Raw genomic sequence first — 15,933 nt, forward strand, 5'->3', positions numbered from 1 at the left:
ATTTGTCCAAAATGGAATAAAGTCTCCTTGAGCAGAGGGTTGGACTAGAAGACTTCTAAGGTCCCTTCCAACTCTGTTTTCCTGTTATTCTGAAGAATATCTTTTCTTCTGTTAATATTTTCGATTAACTATCGATAGACTATGCTATCAAGTCTATGTCAACTCTTGGCAACCACATAGATTTTCTCTATGATAATCTGTCTCTAACCTGATCCATCTTGCTACTGGTTATCCTGTTGTTCTCTTTCTTTCCACCTTTCCCAGCGTTAGAATCTTTTCCAGAAAGCTTCATTTTTGCAAAATACGTCTGAAGTAGGATAATTAATTATAATTTAAATCATTTTCCAAACTTTAAACTCTAGCTAATTTTAATATGTAATCTAGTTTAACAATGGTTTTATGAAGACTAGCTACAGAATTTTTCCTTTGTACTGAAATGTCAGATATAATCTAAAAAAGAAATGACAGTAGCCCAATTTCTCTTTACAGCAACGCTAAAGGAAAGAAGTGTGCAAGCCAAATGTTTACTGCAGCTTGTTATGTCTCAAATTCCTTGGATACTTTTACTCTCAAAAGATTTCTGACAGTGTCAGCCGGATCTCCAGCATGGGTTTCTTTAGAATGCTTGGTATCGGCTGCAATAGTAACGAGATGGGGGGTGGGGGCTCAGATATTTGGGATGGGGAAGTGAGCCGGTGTAGTCCCTTGAGAACTGAAAGGGAGGTTTGCACTCATGAAATATGGCGCTGCTGAAGGGAGGTGTTTACATTCCGTCCTGAGACTCCAAATGGGAGAAATACTTGAAGATGGACTTTTCCACCACATCATACTGGACAATGATTGGAATCACAGTGCTGGACCCTGGGGGGAGGGATTTGGGGTGACTTTCAATCTGCAAATTTTGCACATTTTGAATCAGATCTTGCCTTGCTTTTGCAGCTATCATTTCAAACTTAGTAAAAGTACATCTTTTCTAATTCAGTGGAGTTGGGGGTGTTCTTTCTTGAGTTTTGAACAGAGGGAGGCCTTACAGACAGTGACCTTCAACAAAGGCTCCTAAATAAATCTAGAAGTCATGGAATAAGATGGCATATTCCTTTGGGATCACATTACTACAGAATAACAGTTGGAAGTGATTTGGAGGTCTTCTAGTCCAACCCCCTGTTCAAGTAGGAGACCCTATACCATTTCGGACAAAAGGATGTTCAATTTTTTTCTTCAAAACTTCCAGTGATGGGGCATCTACAACCTCTGGTGGAAAACCATTCCATTGATTAATTATTCTCACTGTTAGGAAATGTTTCCTTAGTCTGCAGTTACATCTCTCCTTAATAAATTTCTTATCTTGTTCTCAGGTGCTTTGGAGAATAAGTTAACCCCCTCTTCTCTAAGACAGTTCCTCAAATATTGGAAGACTAGTCTCATATCATATCATCCCTTGACCATTCTTTCATTAGATTAGACATACCCAGTTCCTGCAACTGTTCTTCATGTTTTAGCCTCCAGCTCCCCAATCATCTTTGTTGCCATCCTCTGTACTCTTTCTAGAGTATCAACATCTTTTTTATATCATAGTGACCAAAACTGGATGCAGTATTCCAAGTGTGGTTTCATCACAGCAGTATAAAATGGCACTAACACTTCATGTGATCTTGATACTATCCCTCTGTTGATGCAGCCTAGAATTGCATTGCCTTTTTTGGCAGCACACTGCTGGCTCACATTTAAGTGGTTGTCCATTAGGACTCCTAGCTTCCTCTCACAGTTACTGCCAGGTACTACCTTTTCTTTACCAGTACATTTGGTTTTTCTTCCCTAAGTATAAAACCTAACTTTTCTCAACATTGAATTGCATTTTGTTGGAGAGGGCCAGATATGGTATTCAGCCGGTTCGGACCGGTTCAGGAAAACCGGTAGCCCCCCCCCCACACTATGCCATCCTATTTAGGCATGTTTTTGAGGCCAGGTCCATGTGCGGAAGGCACATAAGCGCACAAAGCGAGCGTGCGCGAGGAGATTTGAGTCTGTCAACATCCTTCTGGATTTTGAGCCTATTTTCTAAAGTGCTGCCTATTCCTGTCAGCTTGGTGTCATCTGCAGATTTAATGAGTTCCCTTTCTATCCTCTCATCAAAATCATTTATGAAAATGTTGGAGAGTAGTGGGCCTAAGACAGAACCTTGCATGCTTCCTCCATTGAGGTTCCATTGAGGATGGCATGTTGAATATGGTTCAAATCAGTTGACAGTAGTAAAAATGTCTGGAGTAATAGTATAAAAGGCCAGAGGAGGTAAATTTGGTATTTTCATATTCAGCTTTCATCAGTCACTTACAGGCGGATGCTGTTAATCCCTAATTTTTCTACCTTACCAAGAATTAGGTTGTGGTCTACTTTGTCAAGTGCCTTACTGAAGTCCAAGTATACTATGACTGTAGCATTGTGTTAGTCCACTAATTTAGTCATTTTGTCAAATAGTGCACTAAGATTTGTCTGGCATGATCTCTTTTTTACAAACTCATGTTGGCTTTCAGTAATAGCTTTGCTGGCTTTTAAGTATTTGATTATCTTCTCCAGAATCTTCCAGGTATTGATGTCAGGCTGATTGATCCATATGTTACAAGTAGCAAAGTGAAATTAAGTGATGATAAGGAGTTGGATCAAAGTAGACAATTCCCACATATCACTTACATATATTTGGCACAGGGAGATGGGCAACTTGGGCAGTCCACACAGAGAGGGGGCTGATAGCGTCCATTACATTTGCATGTATTGCACTGACATTCCCCACGGAGACTGCATACATTCCCATTATTATTCCGGCATTTTTCTGTTGAAGCTAGGCACTGACAGGCAGTGCCGTCATATTCTTCTTTACATTTACATTTCCCACAGTCACAAGTACCTCTTACTGAAAAGAGAAATTGGAGAGGTTAGGACCAAAAGCATTTCTTGACACATAACACCCACATTATCTAGAAAGGGTTATTAAGTTAAAATGCAGGCTAGCACTCTGCTGTAGATGGCCAACCATTCACAAGTGACCCACTGCAGGTACAGACGCTCTGGAATTCTGGGCGTCAGATGAAAACCACTGCAGTGATTCTCAATGCAAGAACAGCTCGTCCTTGGCAAACTGGATGTTCAAAAACTGAAGTAAGCAATACTCTAAAGGAAATAGTCAATATTTATTTATAGGAACACAAAAATTCATCTCAGGTATATGGTTAGCAGCTGATTTACTTCCAGATTATAAAGTGTGGATCAAAGTGCTATTTTATACAGCTCTTTATAAAATGCAGAAAAATAACAGAGTGCAAAATGGGAATCATATTTTACAGCTTATAGTAAAAATATCTGGAGTAATAGTATAAAAGGCCAGAGGAGGTAAATTTGGTATTTTCATATTCAGCTTTCATCAGTCACTTACCTTCCCCTCCACACACTAGACTATTATGAAGTTCACAGTTAAAGTTATTACATTCACAGAAGGGACCATAAATATGCTTTTTGGTATCTGGCATAGTATGGCAAATACACTGTCCACATACACAATCTCCCAGGCCAGAACAAATGACTGAAGAATTGTCCTTTCGACAAGTTTTTTCCAGTTCCTTCCTGGTTTTGCCTCCAGTCTTACAATCACAATTCTTTCCAACATAGCCAGCATTGCACCTGGCATGAGAGAAGAAATATTCAACATCAAAGAATAGGGTTAGCAAGCAACATTAGCATGATCATCCTTATTTTCAACTACAGTTTCTTTTACCTGTATTTATAATTTGTTACTATACAGTCTGCATCCATATATACTCATCAAAGAAGGATTCCCACTGAATTTTATTTCTGGATGGAGAGGCATAGAATTATTCTACTAATTTCTTTTTAATCCAGCCCATGGATGCCTCTGCTGCTCAGACTGTACAGATTACATAATTCTCCTCAGGTTAGTAAACTGCTATTTGAATTCACTTGCAACAATCATAAAGGCTTCAGGCAAGTGTTACGTTTCTAAGTATATACAATCATATATTTTTTATTTCCACTTTGTTTCATAAGTTTATGTTTTACATTTTTAAAAAGTTTCTGTATAGTATGCATGTGTTAAAAAATAAAAATTACCCGGAAGGTTTGTGAATTTGATAAGAAAATGATTCAGTATGAAATATTTGCTAGGCAGGTACTCAGAGAGCCAGTTTGATATAGTGGTTAAGGCATTAGTCTAGAAACTGGGAGACCATGAGTCCTCTCCAAAATGTTTTTTATTGCTATTTATTGTTCTCGAGTTAAGTTCCTTGCCTTGAAAAATTCAAGCAGCCATTTCTTTTTTCTATGAGAACAGTTTTTTTAATAGAGAGACTGCATGAAAATAGTGATGTACAGCTAGCCCTTAAATTACAATAACTTTTTCAGTGACCATTCAAAGTTACTGTGGCACTGAAAAAGAGGTACTTGTAATGGTTTCTTGAGGTTCTGGCCATTACAGCACCTCCACCCCAATAATCATATGATCACCATTTGCAACCTTCCTTGCTGGCTTCCCACAACAAAGTCAGCAAGGTCGTGAGCAAGGAAGGTTGCAACTCACTACCACAAGTTGCTTTTTGCCCCTGAGGAGCTCCTATGAAGTATTTTATTTTTTATTTTATTTGTCATAACAGCATACATAAGCATAAGCATGAAGCAACTATATAACATATTAGCATGTAATAACTATATAAATTGGATATAATGAAAAGAAACAGTAGGACAGGAACGGTAGGCACTCTTGTGCTCTTATGCATACCCCTTATAGGCCTCTTAGGAATGAAGTGAGGTCAATAGTAGACAGTTTTTGGTTAAAGCTTTGGGGATTTTGGGAAGAGACTAGAGAGTCAGGTAGTGCATTCCAGGCATTAACAACTCTGTTACTGAAGTCATATTTTCTGCAATCAAGATTGGAGCAGTTCACATTAAGTTTAAATCTATTGTTTGCTCTTGTATTGTTGTGATTGAAGCTGAAGTAGTCTTCAACAGGAAGGACATTGCAATAGATGATTCTATGAGTTAAACACAGGTATTGCTACAGAGTATGAGGTACTCTATAGCAATAAAAGACAGTATGTGTACCTCAGGGTAGATTTGTGGGGTCCCTGGTACTCTCTGAACTTAATTAACTTACAGATGTTTCATTACCAAATGTCTTCTAGAAGGTAACATCAGTACTAGAAAGGAGTGGTGTTTGCTCTCTTTTATGCACTAGTGGCTTGCTTTGTCAGTGTTGGTAGGAGTGGTCTTCGTGGTTCCAGGGGCATGCCCTGCCACCAGGGTGAAATACAAATCTCCAATAAACTGTACAGCTGGATGGAAAATAGCCCAAGAAAGTAAGCAAAAAATTATATGGCTCATGATCATGATTGCACACCTCAGACTAAACAAAATCAGCACACTGTGGAAAACCTCAAGGAACAATTAGAATAGACCATCACACTAGAACACACGGGAAGGCCGACAACCCTCATGAAGATTACTTCCTGGAGACATGCTGGAAAAAAAAAATCAAACTACAAATCAAATTCATTACCAAAACTATAACAGGCAGAAGACTAGCAGAGTACATCTATGAACACCAACTAGCATTCAGAAGACATGATGAAATCTCCTTATTTTTACAACACATGGACAGAGTTAACCACAATTTCAATTGGGAAACTGTTAATATCCTAAACCAAGCAAGTCCAAAAATGCTAGAGAATTCCTGGAACACTGACAATGACAAATCAGATATTAATACTACATAGACATAAATAGCATCTACATACCATTCAAAAGAGACAATCTAAAAGCCAAAAAGACCCAAACACCTTCTCACCAGCAAGCCAGATACGCAGAGATTATTATCAAGATTAATACTAGACCAACAATCAAGAAATAAATAATATCTCAATCAAGTCACCACCAACTCAGTCAAACAAGCTAACAATAAACAACAGCCTAATCAAGGGACCACCAAGATCATTCCCACCAACACTGATAGGGCAAGCCACTAATATATCAAATGAGAGCAATCTCCACTGCCTTCTAGCACTGATGATGTTACCTAGTTTGGTAATGAAATGTCTGCAAGGGAACAATCAAGCTCACATAGCTCCAGGGACCCCATAATCCATAGCACACACACACACACACACACACACACCTCTGCCAGCACACACACACTATATCACCTGCCAGCAGTATCTGCACACTGCCTCATGACATCTGTAATCACATTGTACTTCTTGCCCAGAATTCCCACTTCTTCCTGCTTAATGACCTAAATAGTCCTGGAGTTACAATGGCAACTGCACCTATTGAGACTGCTATCACTAAGCAATATGGTGTTGCACTATGTAACCGCTTTTGGTAACACAGAAATTCTAATCACACATCCAACACACCTTCCTCCACACAACAATAACCCTGTGAGGTGAGGTGGGCTAAGAGCCCAAAGTCACCCAGCTTGGTTTTCATGGCTAAAGCAGGATTTGAACCTATGGTTTCCTGCTTTCTAACCTGGTGACTTAAACATTAGACCAAACTGGTGCTCAATTGTTGTCATAACCTGAGGACTACCTAAGAGCAAATATTTGATTTGTGTTGCTAAAATAGTTAGATTACCTGCAAATCCCACAGTTTATAATCCCTTGTCCATTGCAATCAGATTTATTTGGTAATTCCTCATCACATTCACATTTGCATCGACTGTATATATGTACAGTGGTCACGTCTGTGAAACCAAGAGGCTGCAGAGTAAAAGTCTGATTTTCAATGCATGATGTTGCTGTAATTTGCACTTGGAAGGTAATCTGTAAAAAATAAAAAGAGGACTGCCCCATTTAGTCTCAAATGACATTTAAAATAATTAGTAGATAAATTGTATTTCATTGATTATTTATCTAATTATTTACAAATTATTTTTTATGAATATCATTTGGTTAAATAAAATGCTGTGTTGTCAAGGATTATTCAACTATGGACATTGCAAAGATATTTACAACAGAGACGTATGAACTTTGGAAATAAGATACTATTGTTGGTAAAACTCCTAATTAATAACCTAAAGACCTAATAACCTAATAACCCAAACTTGATGCTGGAAGACATCAATGGTTGGCTGCCCCCTCTGGATTCCACTACAGTTTAAAATATTGACCAGGAATGGGAAAAAGAGATTCAGACAACTATCAAGAAGGATTTACAACTAAAGCCACTGCTGATGAATGGATTTGGTTGACACCAGAGGTTATACAAGACCTGTTTCAAGGAGTTGAACATTGAACTAGAGGAGCAATAGGGGCAGAAATTATTGGGATCATTGCCATATGTGTCCCAAAGCTATACTGTAATCCAATACAAGTGAGAGATGGAGATGTACCTGTTCTTATAAATAAAGATTTAAGGAAGGATCAAGCTGAAGACCCCCTTGTACAATTTGACTGTGAAGGCCCTAAAGAGTGGTTAACTGACCTTTTTGCTGACTGATTTACTGAAGGAAGCATAAAGAATGGGATCAATTGCAGCTCTACAATGTGGTAGCTACCAAAGGGAGCCCTCAGATAATTCTGAAGACAAGTGGCAATTGTTTCTACTTGAAAAACATAAAGAGACAGTGCTGGATGATTTACATGATGACCATGATGATTTGGGACCAGAGAGAACGTTTAAGCTAGTAAAAGGTCAGTTCTATTGGCCTTGCATGAGGGCTGGAGGTTTTTTTTAATTATTATTTGCATTTATATCCCGCCCTTCTCCGAAGACTCAGGGCGGCTTACACTGTGTTAGCAATAGTCTTCATCCATTTGTATATTATATACAAAGTCAATTTATTGCCCCCAACAATCTGGGTCCTCATTTTACCTACCTTATAAAGGATAGAAGGCTGAGTCAACCTTGGGCCTGGTGGGATTTGAACCTGCAGTAATTGCAGGCAGCTGCTATTAATAACAGACTTATTATTATTATCACTCCTGTTTACATTACATGCAATGGAAGACTTTATCTTTCAAGAGCTGCCTCAATGGGCCTCTTACAAAGCTGAAGATCTATGGAGCTAGTATGCTTCCTGTGTTTGGACCCCATACAAGTGGGCAGAGAAATGTTCTGCTAGTAACCGATGAGAGAGAGGGGGGTATGCCCAGGGTCCGGCTTCAAGGCCAGAATCCATCGAAGCTTAGTAGCTAAGAAGAAGCCACACAATATAGGCTGAAGGGTATCAGAAAAGATACCTTGACTCTGGTATTAAAAGCTACATTTTGTTTTACCTTGAACAAGGTTTATCTTGAGCAGGAACTGTATTTTGTAAAACAACTGCCACTAAACATATGCAAAAGCAACTTCAATGAAGATTGTCTCCAGATGTAATATTCTGTCAAGAATCTGTCCCTTGGATTCAGGAATATCTTTTAAGAAAGTGGGTGCCACAATTTTATGTCAATTTCATATATTTTTTTGAAAAGAAGGAATGGGAAGGAATTTTGAGTGGAGCATAGTATCTTTTAAGTTCAAAGAAAAAAAAATCATAAACTTTTCAACAGAATCTTTAGCTTTGGTGAACAGGCTTGCAAAATAAATTAGTATGTAAACAAATGAAAAACTTTTTGGGCATGAATGCTTCCTGAAATGGAGAAATTACTAGCCTTTTCTTTCCATGTACACTACAGTCAAAATACTTTTCAATAGAAACAATGTATGAGTTACCCCTTACCTTATCATTTATTTTTACATTGTCACATTCCCCTTGTGGTTGGTTCTTTGTATGTATTTGATTAAGGCAGAAGGAATCATATGAGATTTTGATAGAGCTTGGCACAGAGCTATGTTCTAAAATAATTTTGGAAGATAAATCCTAAAATGAAATAAAAATAAACTTGATGAAATGCTAGAACCAGTGTCTTATTACCATATTCAGAGGAAGAAAAAAAGATATTATCTATAAGTTCACAATTATACATTTCTTACATATAGAATAAAAATAAGTTTAATCAACCCCAAAGAATGTTGGTGTCTCTCATTTTGATGACATATCTTATTGTAAGTGATGATCCACTAATACAGCTGACTGCTACTTTCTTACAGAAAGTACATAATCTTCCAAACCTAGAGGCAGTCACAGAAACATTTTTTTCTGGAAGGTAACTGGATTTTCTCTCCCTGTAATGAATGCATTATTCTCTGGCCTGGCAAGCAAACTGGTCAGCTCAGCTATAGTTATCCTAGTCAAGAGTTGTTTTGTTTTTACTTCTTCTGCCTGACACTTTCTTAGGAATTTAAATATATTTAAATGGGAAACAAGAAACAATATACATATTATTCTGGCAGACATCAATCTTGGGCTCAAATTGAAATGGCCTGGGAATCAACAGAGTTAAATTTAGAAATTGAGGAAATTAATATTGACATAAACTCGTGGGCAGATCACAATCCTATCAAAATTAAGTGGAAAGGGCAAAAAAAGATAAGGAGGTGGACCTTAAAAAAAGCAATCTTGAATCAAAATGAGTTTAAATTAAAGATGGATAGCCCCGACAAGCTATGCATCCATAGCAATGGGATTGTTTTGTTTTCTGTGGTAGTGCTTCGGGAGGGCAGGTGGACATATTCAATATAGTTGTCAACTACAGACATCTGCCACACAATCTAAATTTAGCAAAGACAAAAAGGAGTGTGGCATAAAGCTGTTGTGGTCCCTCAGCAGCTTACGGAGCTGGCAACGGAGTTAGACAGCGATGAGGCTGAGGTGAAGCCAGGGCCATCGGGAAATGAGGTACGGACTCCAGAGCCTCCAGAGACTGATAATAGTGAAGAAGAGGAACTGGAGGAGCCTGTTCCTAATGCACGCATGAGAAGAGCTGCCGAAAGGCAAGAGCAGCTCAAGCAGAGAGGACAACCCCAAGCCATGCCCACAGAACCGGTAGTAACAAATTTTACATTTCACCTCTGATGTATAGATATGTATAATTGTATAGAAAATAAGGTATACATTATTATTATTATATTATGTGTAAATAACGTATAAGGTTTAAGAAATATATTATCATTAGTTTATTATGTATTAGTTTAAAGTGTTGGAAGATGCTTGGAACCAGTGATGTCATATCTATGTCCAATGTTTTTAATTTTGAATTATTAATAAAAAATTTTTTAAAAAATTCAAAAAAATAAAAAAAACCACTTACATTATAAGCACGCTGAATGAGTTGAATTATATTATTTGAATTCTCCTGCAGTTTTCCTACAGCAGACTTGGGGATCATCTTGCTCAGTTTCTACCAGTAAAAAACAAATATACCAAAAGCATTATCTTATGAGCTTTCATGCAGCATGATACCATAATAACATTTGCTTTTTTCATGTGACACAATTTATAACATCTTCTGTTTTATTGGAGATTTACTTACTTCGTATGTATCGTAGACTTTTTTGGTAACAGCAAAAATAGGCTGGATTTTCTTTTCTTTAAGTTTTTGTATCAAGTGACCAACAGAAGGATAATCCTACGGAACCAAGGAAATGGTATGACAGCTCTGTTTTCAAATCAACACAGATGATAACCTAACCCATTCACTAATTCTGACCTAGCTTTTGAACAGGAAACCACCCTTCTTCGGTCTCAGCTTGAATTATTTTAATCTGGGCCATACAGGTATTGTTTAGCTACCATTGTACAACTCTCATATTTTCCCACTTGTTTTTCTCCTCTCACTTTTTCTTGTCACAAAAGTCCACTGAGATAGAAAAAAAATTGGAATAATTGCTGAATGCTTGCTTACTATATTCATAATTGTATGGATGCCCTATTGCATTCTACTATTTTATTCTGCCTCTCTTTTGCACCATGTCATGTGACTGGTAGTTCAAGCAGCATCACTCTGAGAGCAACACTGGCTTTGAGTAACAGAAGATCAGATTATGAGACCTCTTGCTTTAGAGATGATCACTCTCAGAACGTGACCCTCACTAGTCTTGCCTAAACAATCAAGGTCTTCTGTCATTTGCCATCCTTTCTTCAAAAGGGGTTATGGGATGGCCAACGGAACAATGGGTTTGTAGTGGGCATGCTTACTGTTCATAGGGATTAGAAGAAGGGCTGCGGCCAGGGCAGCTCCTTTCAGCTATTCATTAAAGCCACTCATTTTTTCCCCAGGCTTCCAGAAGGGAAGTTTGAAAAACCTTGTACAGCTTTAATGAACACAAATAGCTTCTGTATTTACACAAGTTCGCCACATCTTCTTTTTAATTATTGTTGACGTGTTTATAGCCTAACTACATTTTAATATTTTGTTTGTACTATTTTTATTCCATGGATTTCATTTAGGCAGCACACTTTGTATGTTGGGAGGGGGTGTACATACATGGAAATACAAGTACAGTACATGTTACTCTAAATATATAATAGAAATAAATATATATACAATTGTGTAATTAGATGAAATTAAAAACAATATAAAATCTTGCTCTTAATACAATTATTGCTTATTGGGTTGCACATAATTTGGAAAATCATGTTTTTATTGTGAAAATGATTGGCATCTTGATTCTCATTTCTAGAGGGCAAATAGTGTAGACCAGCTGCTGTTTTATATGAACTCCAGTCTACTTCTAGACTGAAAAAGAAAACTACTTATCATATAGCAGTGCTAGCTGACAGCTACTTGTATACTTACATATTCATTGCTTTTTTTGTACATATTGTCTTCCAAGTGACATTGTCCATCAAAAGGTGTTAAGATGGCTCCAAGTTTACCATCCCCAGCAAAATGAAAACCATCATCTGTTGTGTAGACCAATAAGCGAGTCACATTCTTCCAGCCAATTATATCCTGGATTTTAAAGCATAACAAATTTTAAAGCAGTAGAAATTATAACAAATTACAAAGTCATTGATGCAGGCCGGAACATGATGAATCAATCAATCTTTTGATCTAAGATAGGAAAGCCTATCTAGTGTCACAGCTTTAACAGGCGCCTGTCCTGCTGCTAAAGAAGGATATTCAGCATTTCTCTTCCTGATATCTTCCACCAAAAGTGTTCCTCATGAAAATTTATTTTTCCTGACCTACCCCAAGGCTGGATTCAGTGGCAGAGATACGATGAAAATAAATGTGAGGCATTCTACTTCCCAAAGCTTCTGAGTTGTGACTCAGCTAGTGTTTTTATCGAAACCAAGAAAAAGAGCAACCACACCTCAGGAACCATAAAAAGAATTTACTTTCTAATAAATTTTATGCTGTTAATGTCATAATCTTAAGAAACCTTAAAGAAACAGTAAGATATGATATTTAAAGTCAAATGTTTTGGCTTCTTTTAGTTCATTCCAGGTAAAAAATCAGCCCGAGCAGAAGACAAATATTAATTTTAATAACTGCGCAAATCCTGGACTGTTAATTATGTTTACTTTGTCACTTTTTTCCTGCAAGCACTTTCAATTGCCTATGCTGATAACAAGCACAATATAGATGTAAATAATCATAGTGTCATGTCAATAGCGGCATTTACATGGGCTTGCATTCATGGCCCTGAGCAGAAAAATTATTTGTATAGAATTTGTGGGAAAATAGCATATACTGGAAATAATAAATTAGTGAAACCATCTTCAATTTTTAACCCAAAAATGTCCTTAATCAATTCTATTTCCCCACAGTAGTGGCCATGGGACTTACCTCACAGACAGCAGCCTGCATCATGGCATCAAGTCCTCCTTCTGGCGCATCAAGATTCCCCGATATGTTCTGTTTCCCTACTTCTTCTTTAAAACTCTGTACATCATCAGTGAGGCTAAGCACATGCCTGAAAGCAAATGGTGGTTGGCACTTGGTTTCTTTGGTTGGGCATGGATTCTGGAGCTTCTCTGGATGGGTGTTTACAAATGGCAAGACAGTCTTATCCACAAAGGCACCAAAACCTAAAGGAAATATTAAGGAAAAGTAGTCAACCTTGTTCAATATAAATGTGTGTATGGAAGAACCATAAATCACTTCGGGAAAATATCATTAAAAATAAAATTATAGGAAAAAACAGGACTATGCATACAATTATTAAAATTATAAAGGATTATCCTTTAATAAAAGGGATGTGGTGGCTCAGTGGCTAAGATGCTGAGCTTGTTGATCGAAAGGTTGGCAGTTCAGTGGTTCGAATCCTTAGTGCCGTGTAATGGGGTGAGCTCCCATTACTTGTCCCAGCTTCTGCCAACCTAGCAGTTTGAAAGCACGTAAAAAATTCAAGTAGGAAAATAGGGACCACCTTTGGTGGGAAGGTAACAGCGTTCCGTGTGTCTTTGGTGTTGGGTCATGCCGGCCACATGACCACGGAGACATCTTTGGACAGCGCTGACTCTTCGGTTTTGAAACGGAGATGAGCATCACTCCCTAGAGTCGGGAACAACTAGCACATATGTGCGAGGGGAACTTTTACCTTTTATCCTTTAATAATCAGATACATTTGGATAAATATATATGTTTATATTATCTTTTGTTAAGGAATGGCTATTGTACACAGCTGTTGTGCAAAACAGAAATGATATGATACTTTTCCCTTCACTTAGAAATACTATTTCCTCTCATTTTCTACTAACTTCTGCCCTTCAAAAACTTGTTTTGGAGAAACTAATTGTTTTAAGAAGGGCTTGGTTGGACTGCACTGAGGGCCTACCTAGCCAAGCATTCTGTTTCTTGCAACAGTCAGTCAAATCTCATCAGACATCTATGACAAGGACATGAAGATAACAGATATTCAAATTAATGCTTACTCTCCTGGGGAAGGCATATTATGTCTACCAACCATTGTAGTTTTATCCTCCATGATTTATCTAATATTCTTTTAAAGCCATTTAAGTTGAAGGCTCTCAGCATAGCATGAAAAAGTGAATTTTGCTATTTCATTTAGTAGTATGAGGAACACTTTCTTAAATTCTTAATTTCCCCCAACCTGTAGCTTGGTTTGGTTTGCAGCAAAATGTGAGGATGAGATTTTTAAAGTTATCTCAAAAGGCTTTAGTGCTGATCTTTCAATATTATCATACCCCTGTATTTTTCTAGCCCAAATGTCCAAAATGTCACTTTGCAAAACTTCCATTTGCAAATTGCAATGCTGGAACTCTTTGGTGCTTGGGGCAGGCTGGCTTCCCTTTGATATTTCCACTTCTCCATTGCTGACAAATTGGTACTGTCACACTGGGCTTTTCACCCAGGGATATACCTTATTATTCACTGTGGAGATAATCCTTCTGAGGTGAGGATGGGGCAAGTACATGCAGTGCCATTAAGTAGTTGATTTGGCACTCTTGCCACCAGAATAAGTATTGGTTGCCCTTGGTGATTATTCAAAATGGTTGAAGTGGGGACAAGTGCAGACCATTGTGAGACCAAATCTGAGGGCTTCAAGAGTGGAAACTATAGTAGCATAGAAGGCCCCTAATCCAGAAAATTCCAAATAATGTACACCTTCCTTACAGAATTATTGCACCAGAATCCTACTCTCCTATATTCCCACGTTATGGTATTTTATTATATCAAATCAAAAGAAAGGAAAGCACTTGAAAAAATAAGAATGATTTCAAGCTTAGTTCTTGGCCACTCATGGACACTGCCATGTCATTTTCTTATCAATAATATTAAGCCATTTGTACTATTACCACCTGGAATATATTTTTGTAATTTCAACAGCATTAGGGTTTCAGACTGGTGTCTTATTGAGCACAATTGAGTATGTTTCTTATTAGCTGTTTTTCAAGATCAGCTAAAGTTGGTTAGATGCTTCCAATTGCTGTGACTGAAGACAGTTGCATATTAGAAGAATGTACATACCTATTCTTGCTCGTCTGGTAATACTCTGGAGAGCTTTAAGGAGATCTCCTCCTAATTTCTTCACTGTTTGCAGATCATCATCCATAGAGAATGAGAGGTCCATCAAATAATAGAGATCTATTGGATAATCTTCCCCACGCTGGAATGTCACATTAAAAACAGCAGGTTGTCCTATTGGTAAAAGGGAAGATGTTGAACATCTGCTCCAATTTTACCTCATCCCACAGAGCTAGTGATGCTTTTCTGAACTAGGAGACTGTAGGCTGAGTAGATTGTGAGACATGTGAGAAACCCATGAGAGGACAGAATAAATCAACATGGTGGGCAAATTGTGGCAGAATTATAAAGAAGTACCACTGAAGTTAACTAGGTCCCAGGGGAAGGTACAGAGTGTGAGGATAGAGGCAGAGGAGCAAAGTGAAAAATGCACAGAATGAAAGGGGAACATGGAATATTTGGTAGAGAAACAGAAAGCAATCATTGTCAGTACGCACACATACAAACACACAGCTCACATTCTCTTTAATTTACATAACTTTATATATGATACTAAGATCTGACATAAATATTCTGAGAGATGCATATAGGGTTTTATTATAGTGAAAAGTAGGAAATTTTAGAGTAAAAAATTGAAATTAATAGAATTGAAGTTAGTCTGAATTATCATGCCAAAGTCATGGTGAATGAATTGCCTTGGAAAATACAGTTAGTCATGTTGTCTAAACATAGCTTTTGGGTAAAAAAAATCAAAATATCAAAATATCTAATTTTCTATTTTAAAAATGCCTCATAAGAGGTGGAAAAAGTCACATGTGTCATATGCTTCCAATCCTAAAATTGCAGTCATCCTTTTAACAATTTCTTAATTTTCTGATTTGAGGTTCCGCTTGTGAGATACCTGGTCTTAGATGCAATCGCACCACCTCCGGGTAGAGTTGTTTCTTCGTGTTTGATTGAGCAGAAGAAACTGGGTCAACAAAGTTTTCTGGGAAAATAATATTCCCATCACATCCCTTCTCAAGGAGCTGCTGCTTTGTGTCGCATCGAACTGAATCTGGTTCTCCTATTTTTGTGAAATCCTGTGTTTCATAACAATCAAAGCACAAAAACA

The 15,933-nt window shown here is 37.6% G+C and overlaps 2 protein-coding genes across 2 annotated transcripts in view; one reads left to right on the forward strand and one right to left on the reverse strand.

Moving 5' to 3' along the window:
- KMO (kynurenine 3-monooxygenase) overlaps window positions 1-1,070 on the forward strand; it is a 31,404-nt gene extending 30,334 nt beyond the window's left edge. Inside the window, exon 15 of the mRNA XM_058184396.1 lies at window positions 490-1,070. Within this exon, the coding sequence (XP_058040379.1) occupies window positions 490-498 (9 nt within the window). The 3' untranslated portion in view covers window positions 499-1,070. The remainder of the gene's footprint in view (window positions 1-489) is intronic.
- The window catches only part of ITGB2 (integrin subunit beta 2), a 47,521-nt gene that overhangs the window by 6,089 nt on the left and 25,499 nt on the right, over window positions 1-15,933 (reverse strand). Inside the window, exons 4-13 of the mRNA XM_058184412.1 lie at window positions 15,721-15,901; window positions 14,823-14,993; window positions 12,678-12,919; window positions 11,682-11,837; window positions 10,416-10,511; window positions 10,194-10,283; window positions 8,723-8,863; window positions 6,637-6,824; window positions 3,428-3,672; window positions 2,689-2,908 (exon numbers count right to left, since the gene is read on the reverse strand). Of these exons, the coding sequence (XP_058040395.1) occupies window positions 2,689-2,908; window positions 3,428-3,672; window positions 6,637-6,824; window positions 8,723-8,863; window positions 10,194-10,283; window positions 10,416-10,511; window positions 11,682-11,837; window positions 12,678-12,919; window positions 14,823-14,993; window positions 15,721-15,901 (1,730 nt within the window). The remainder of the gene's footprint in view (window positions 1-2,688; window positions 2,909-3,427; window positions 3,673-6,636; window positions 6,825-8,722; window positions 8,864-10,193; window positions 10,284-10,415; window positions 10,512-11,681; window positions 11,838-12,677; window positions 12,920-14,822; window positions 14,994-15,720; window positions 15,902-15,933) is intronic.

Source organism: Ahaetulla prasina, chromosome 1 (genome assembly GCF_028640845.1).
Source record: "Ahaetulla prasina isolate Xishuangbanna chromosome 1, ASM2864084v1, whole genome shotgun sequence".
In the NCBI taxonomy this organism is placed as follows: Eukaryota; Metazoa; Chordata; class Lepidosauria; order Squamata; family Colubridae; genus Ahaetulla; species Ahaetulla prasina.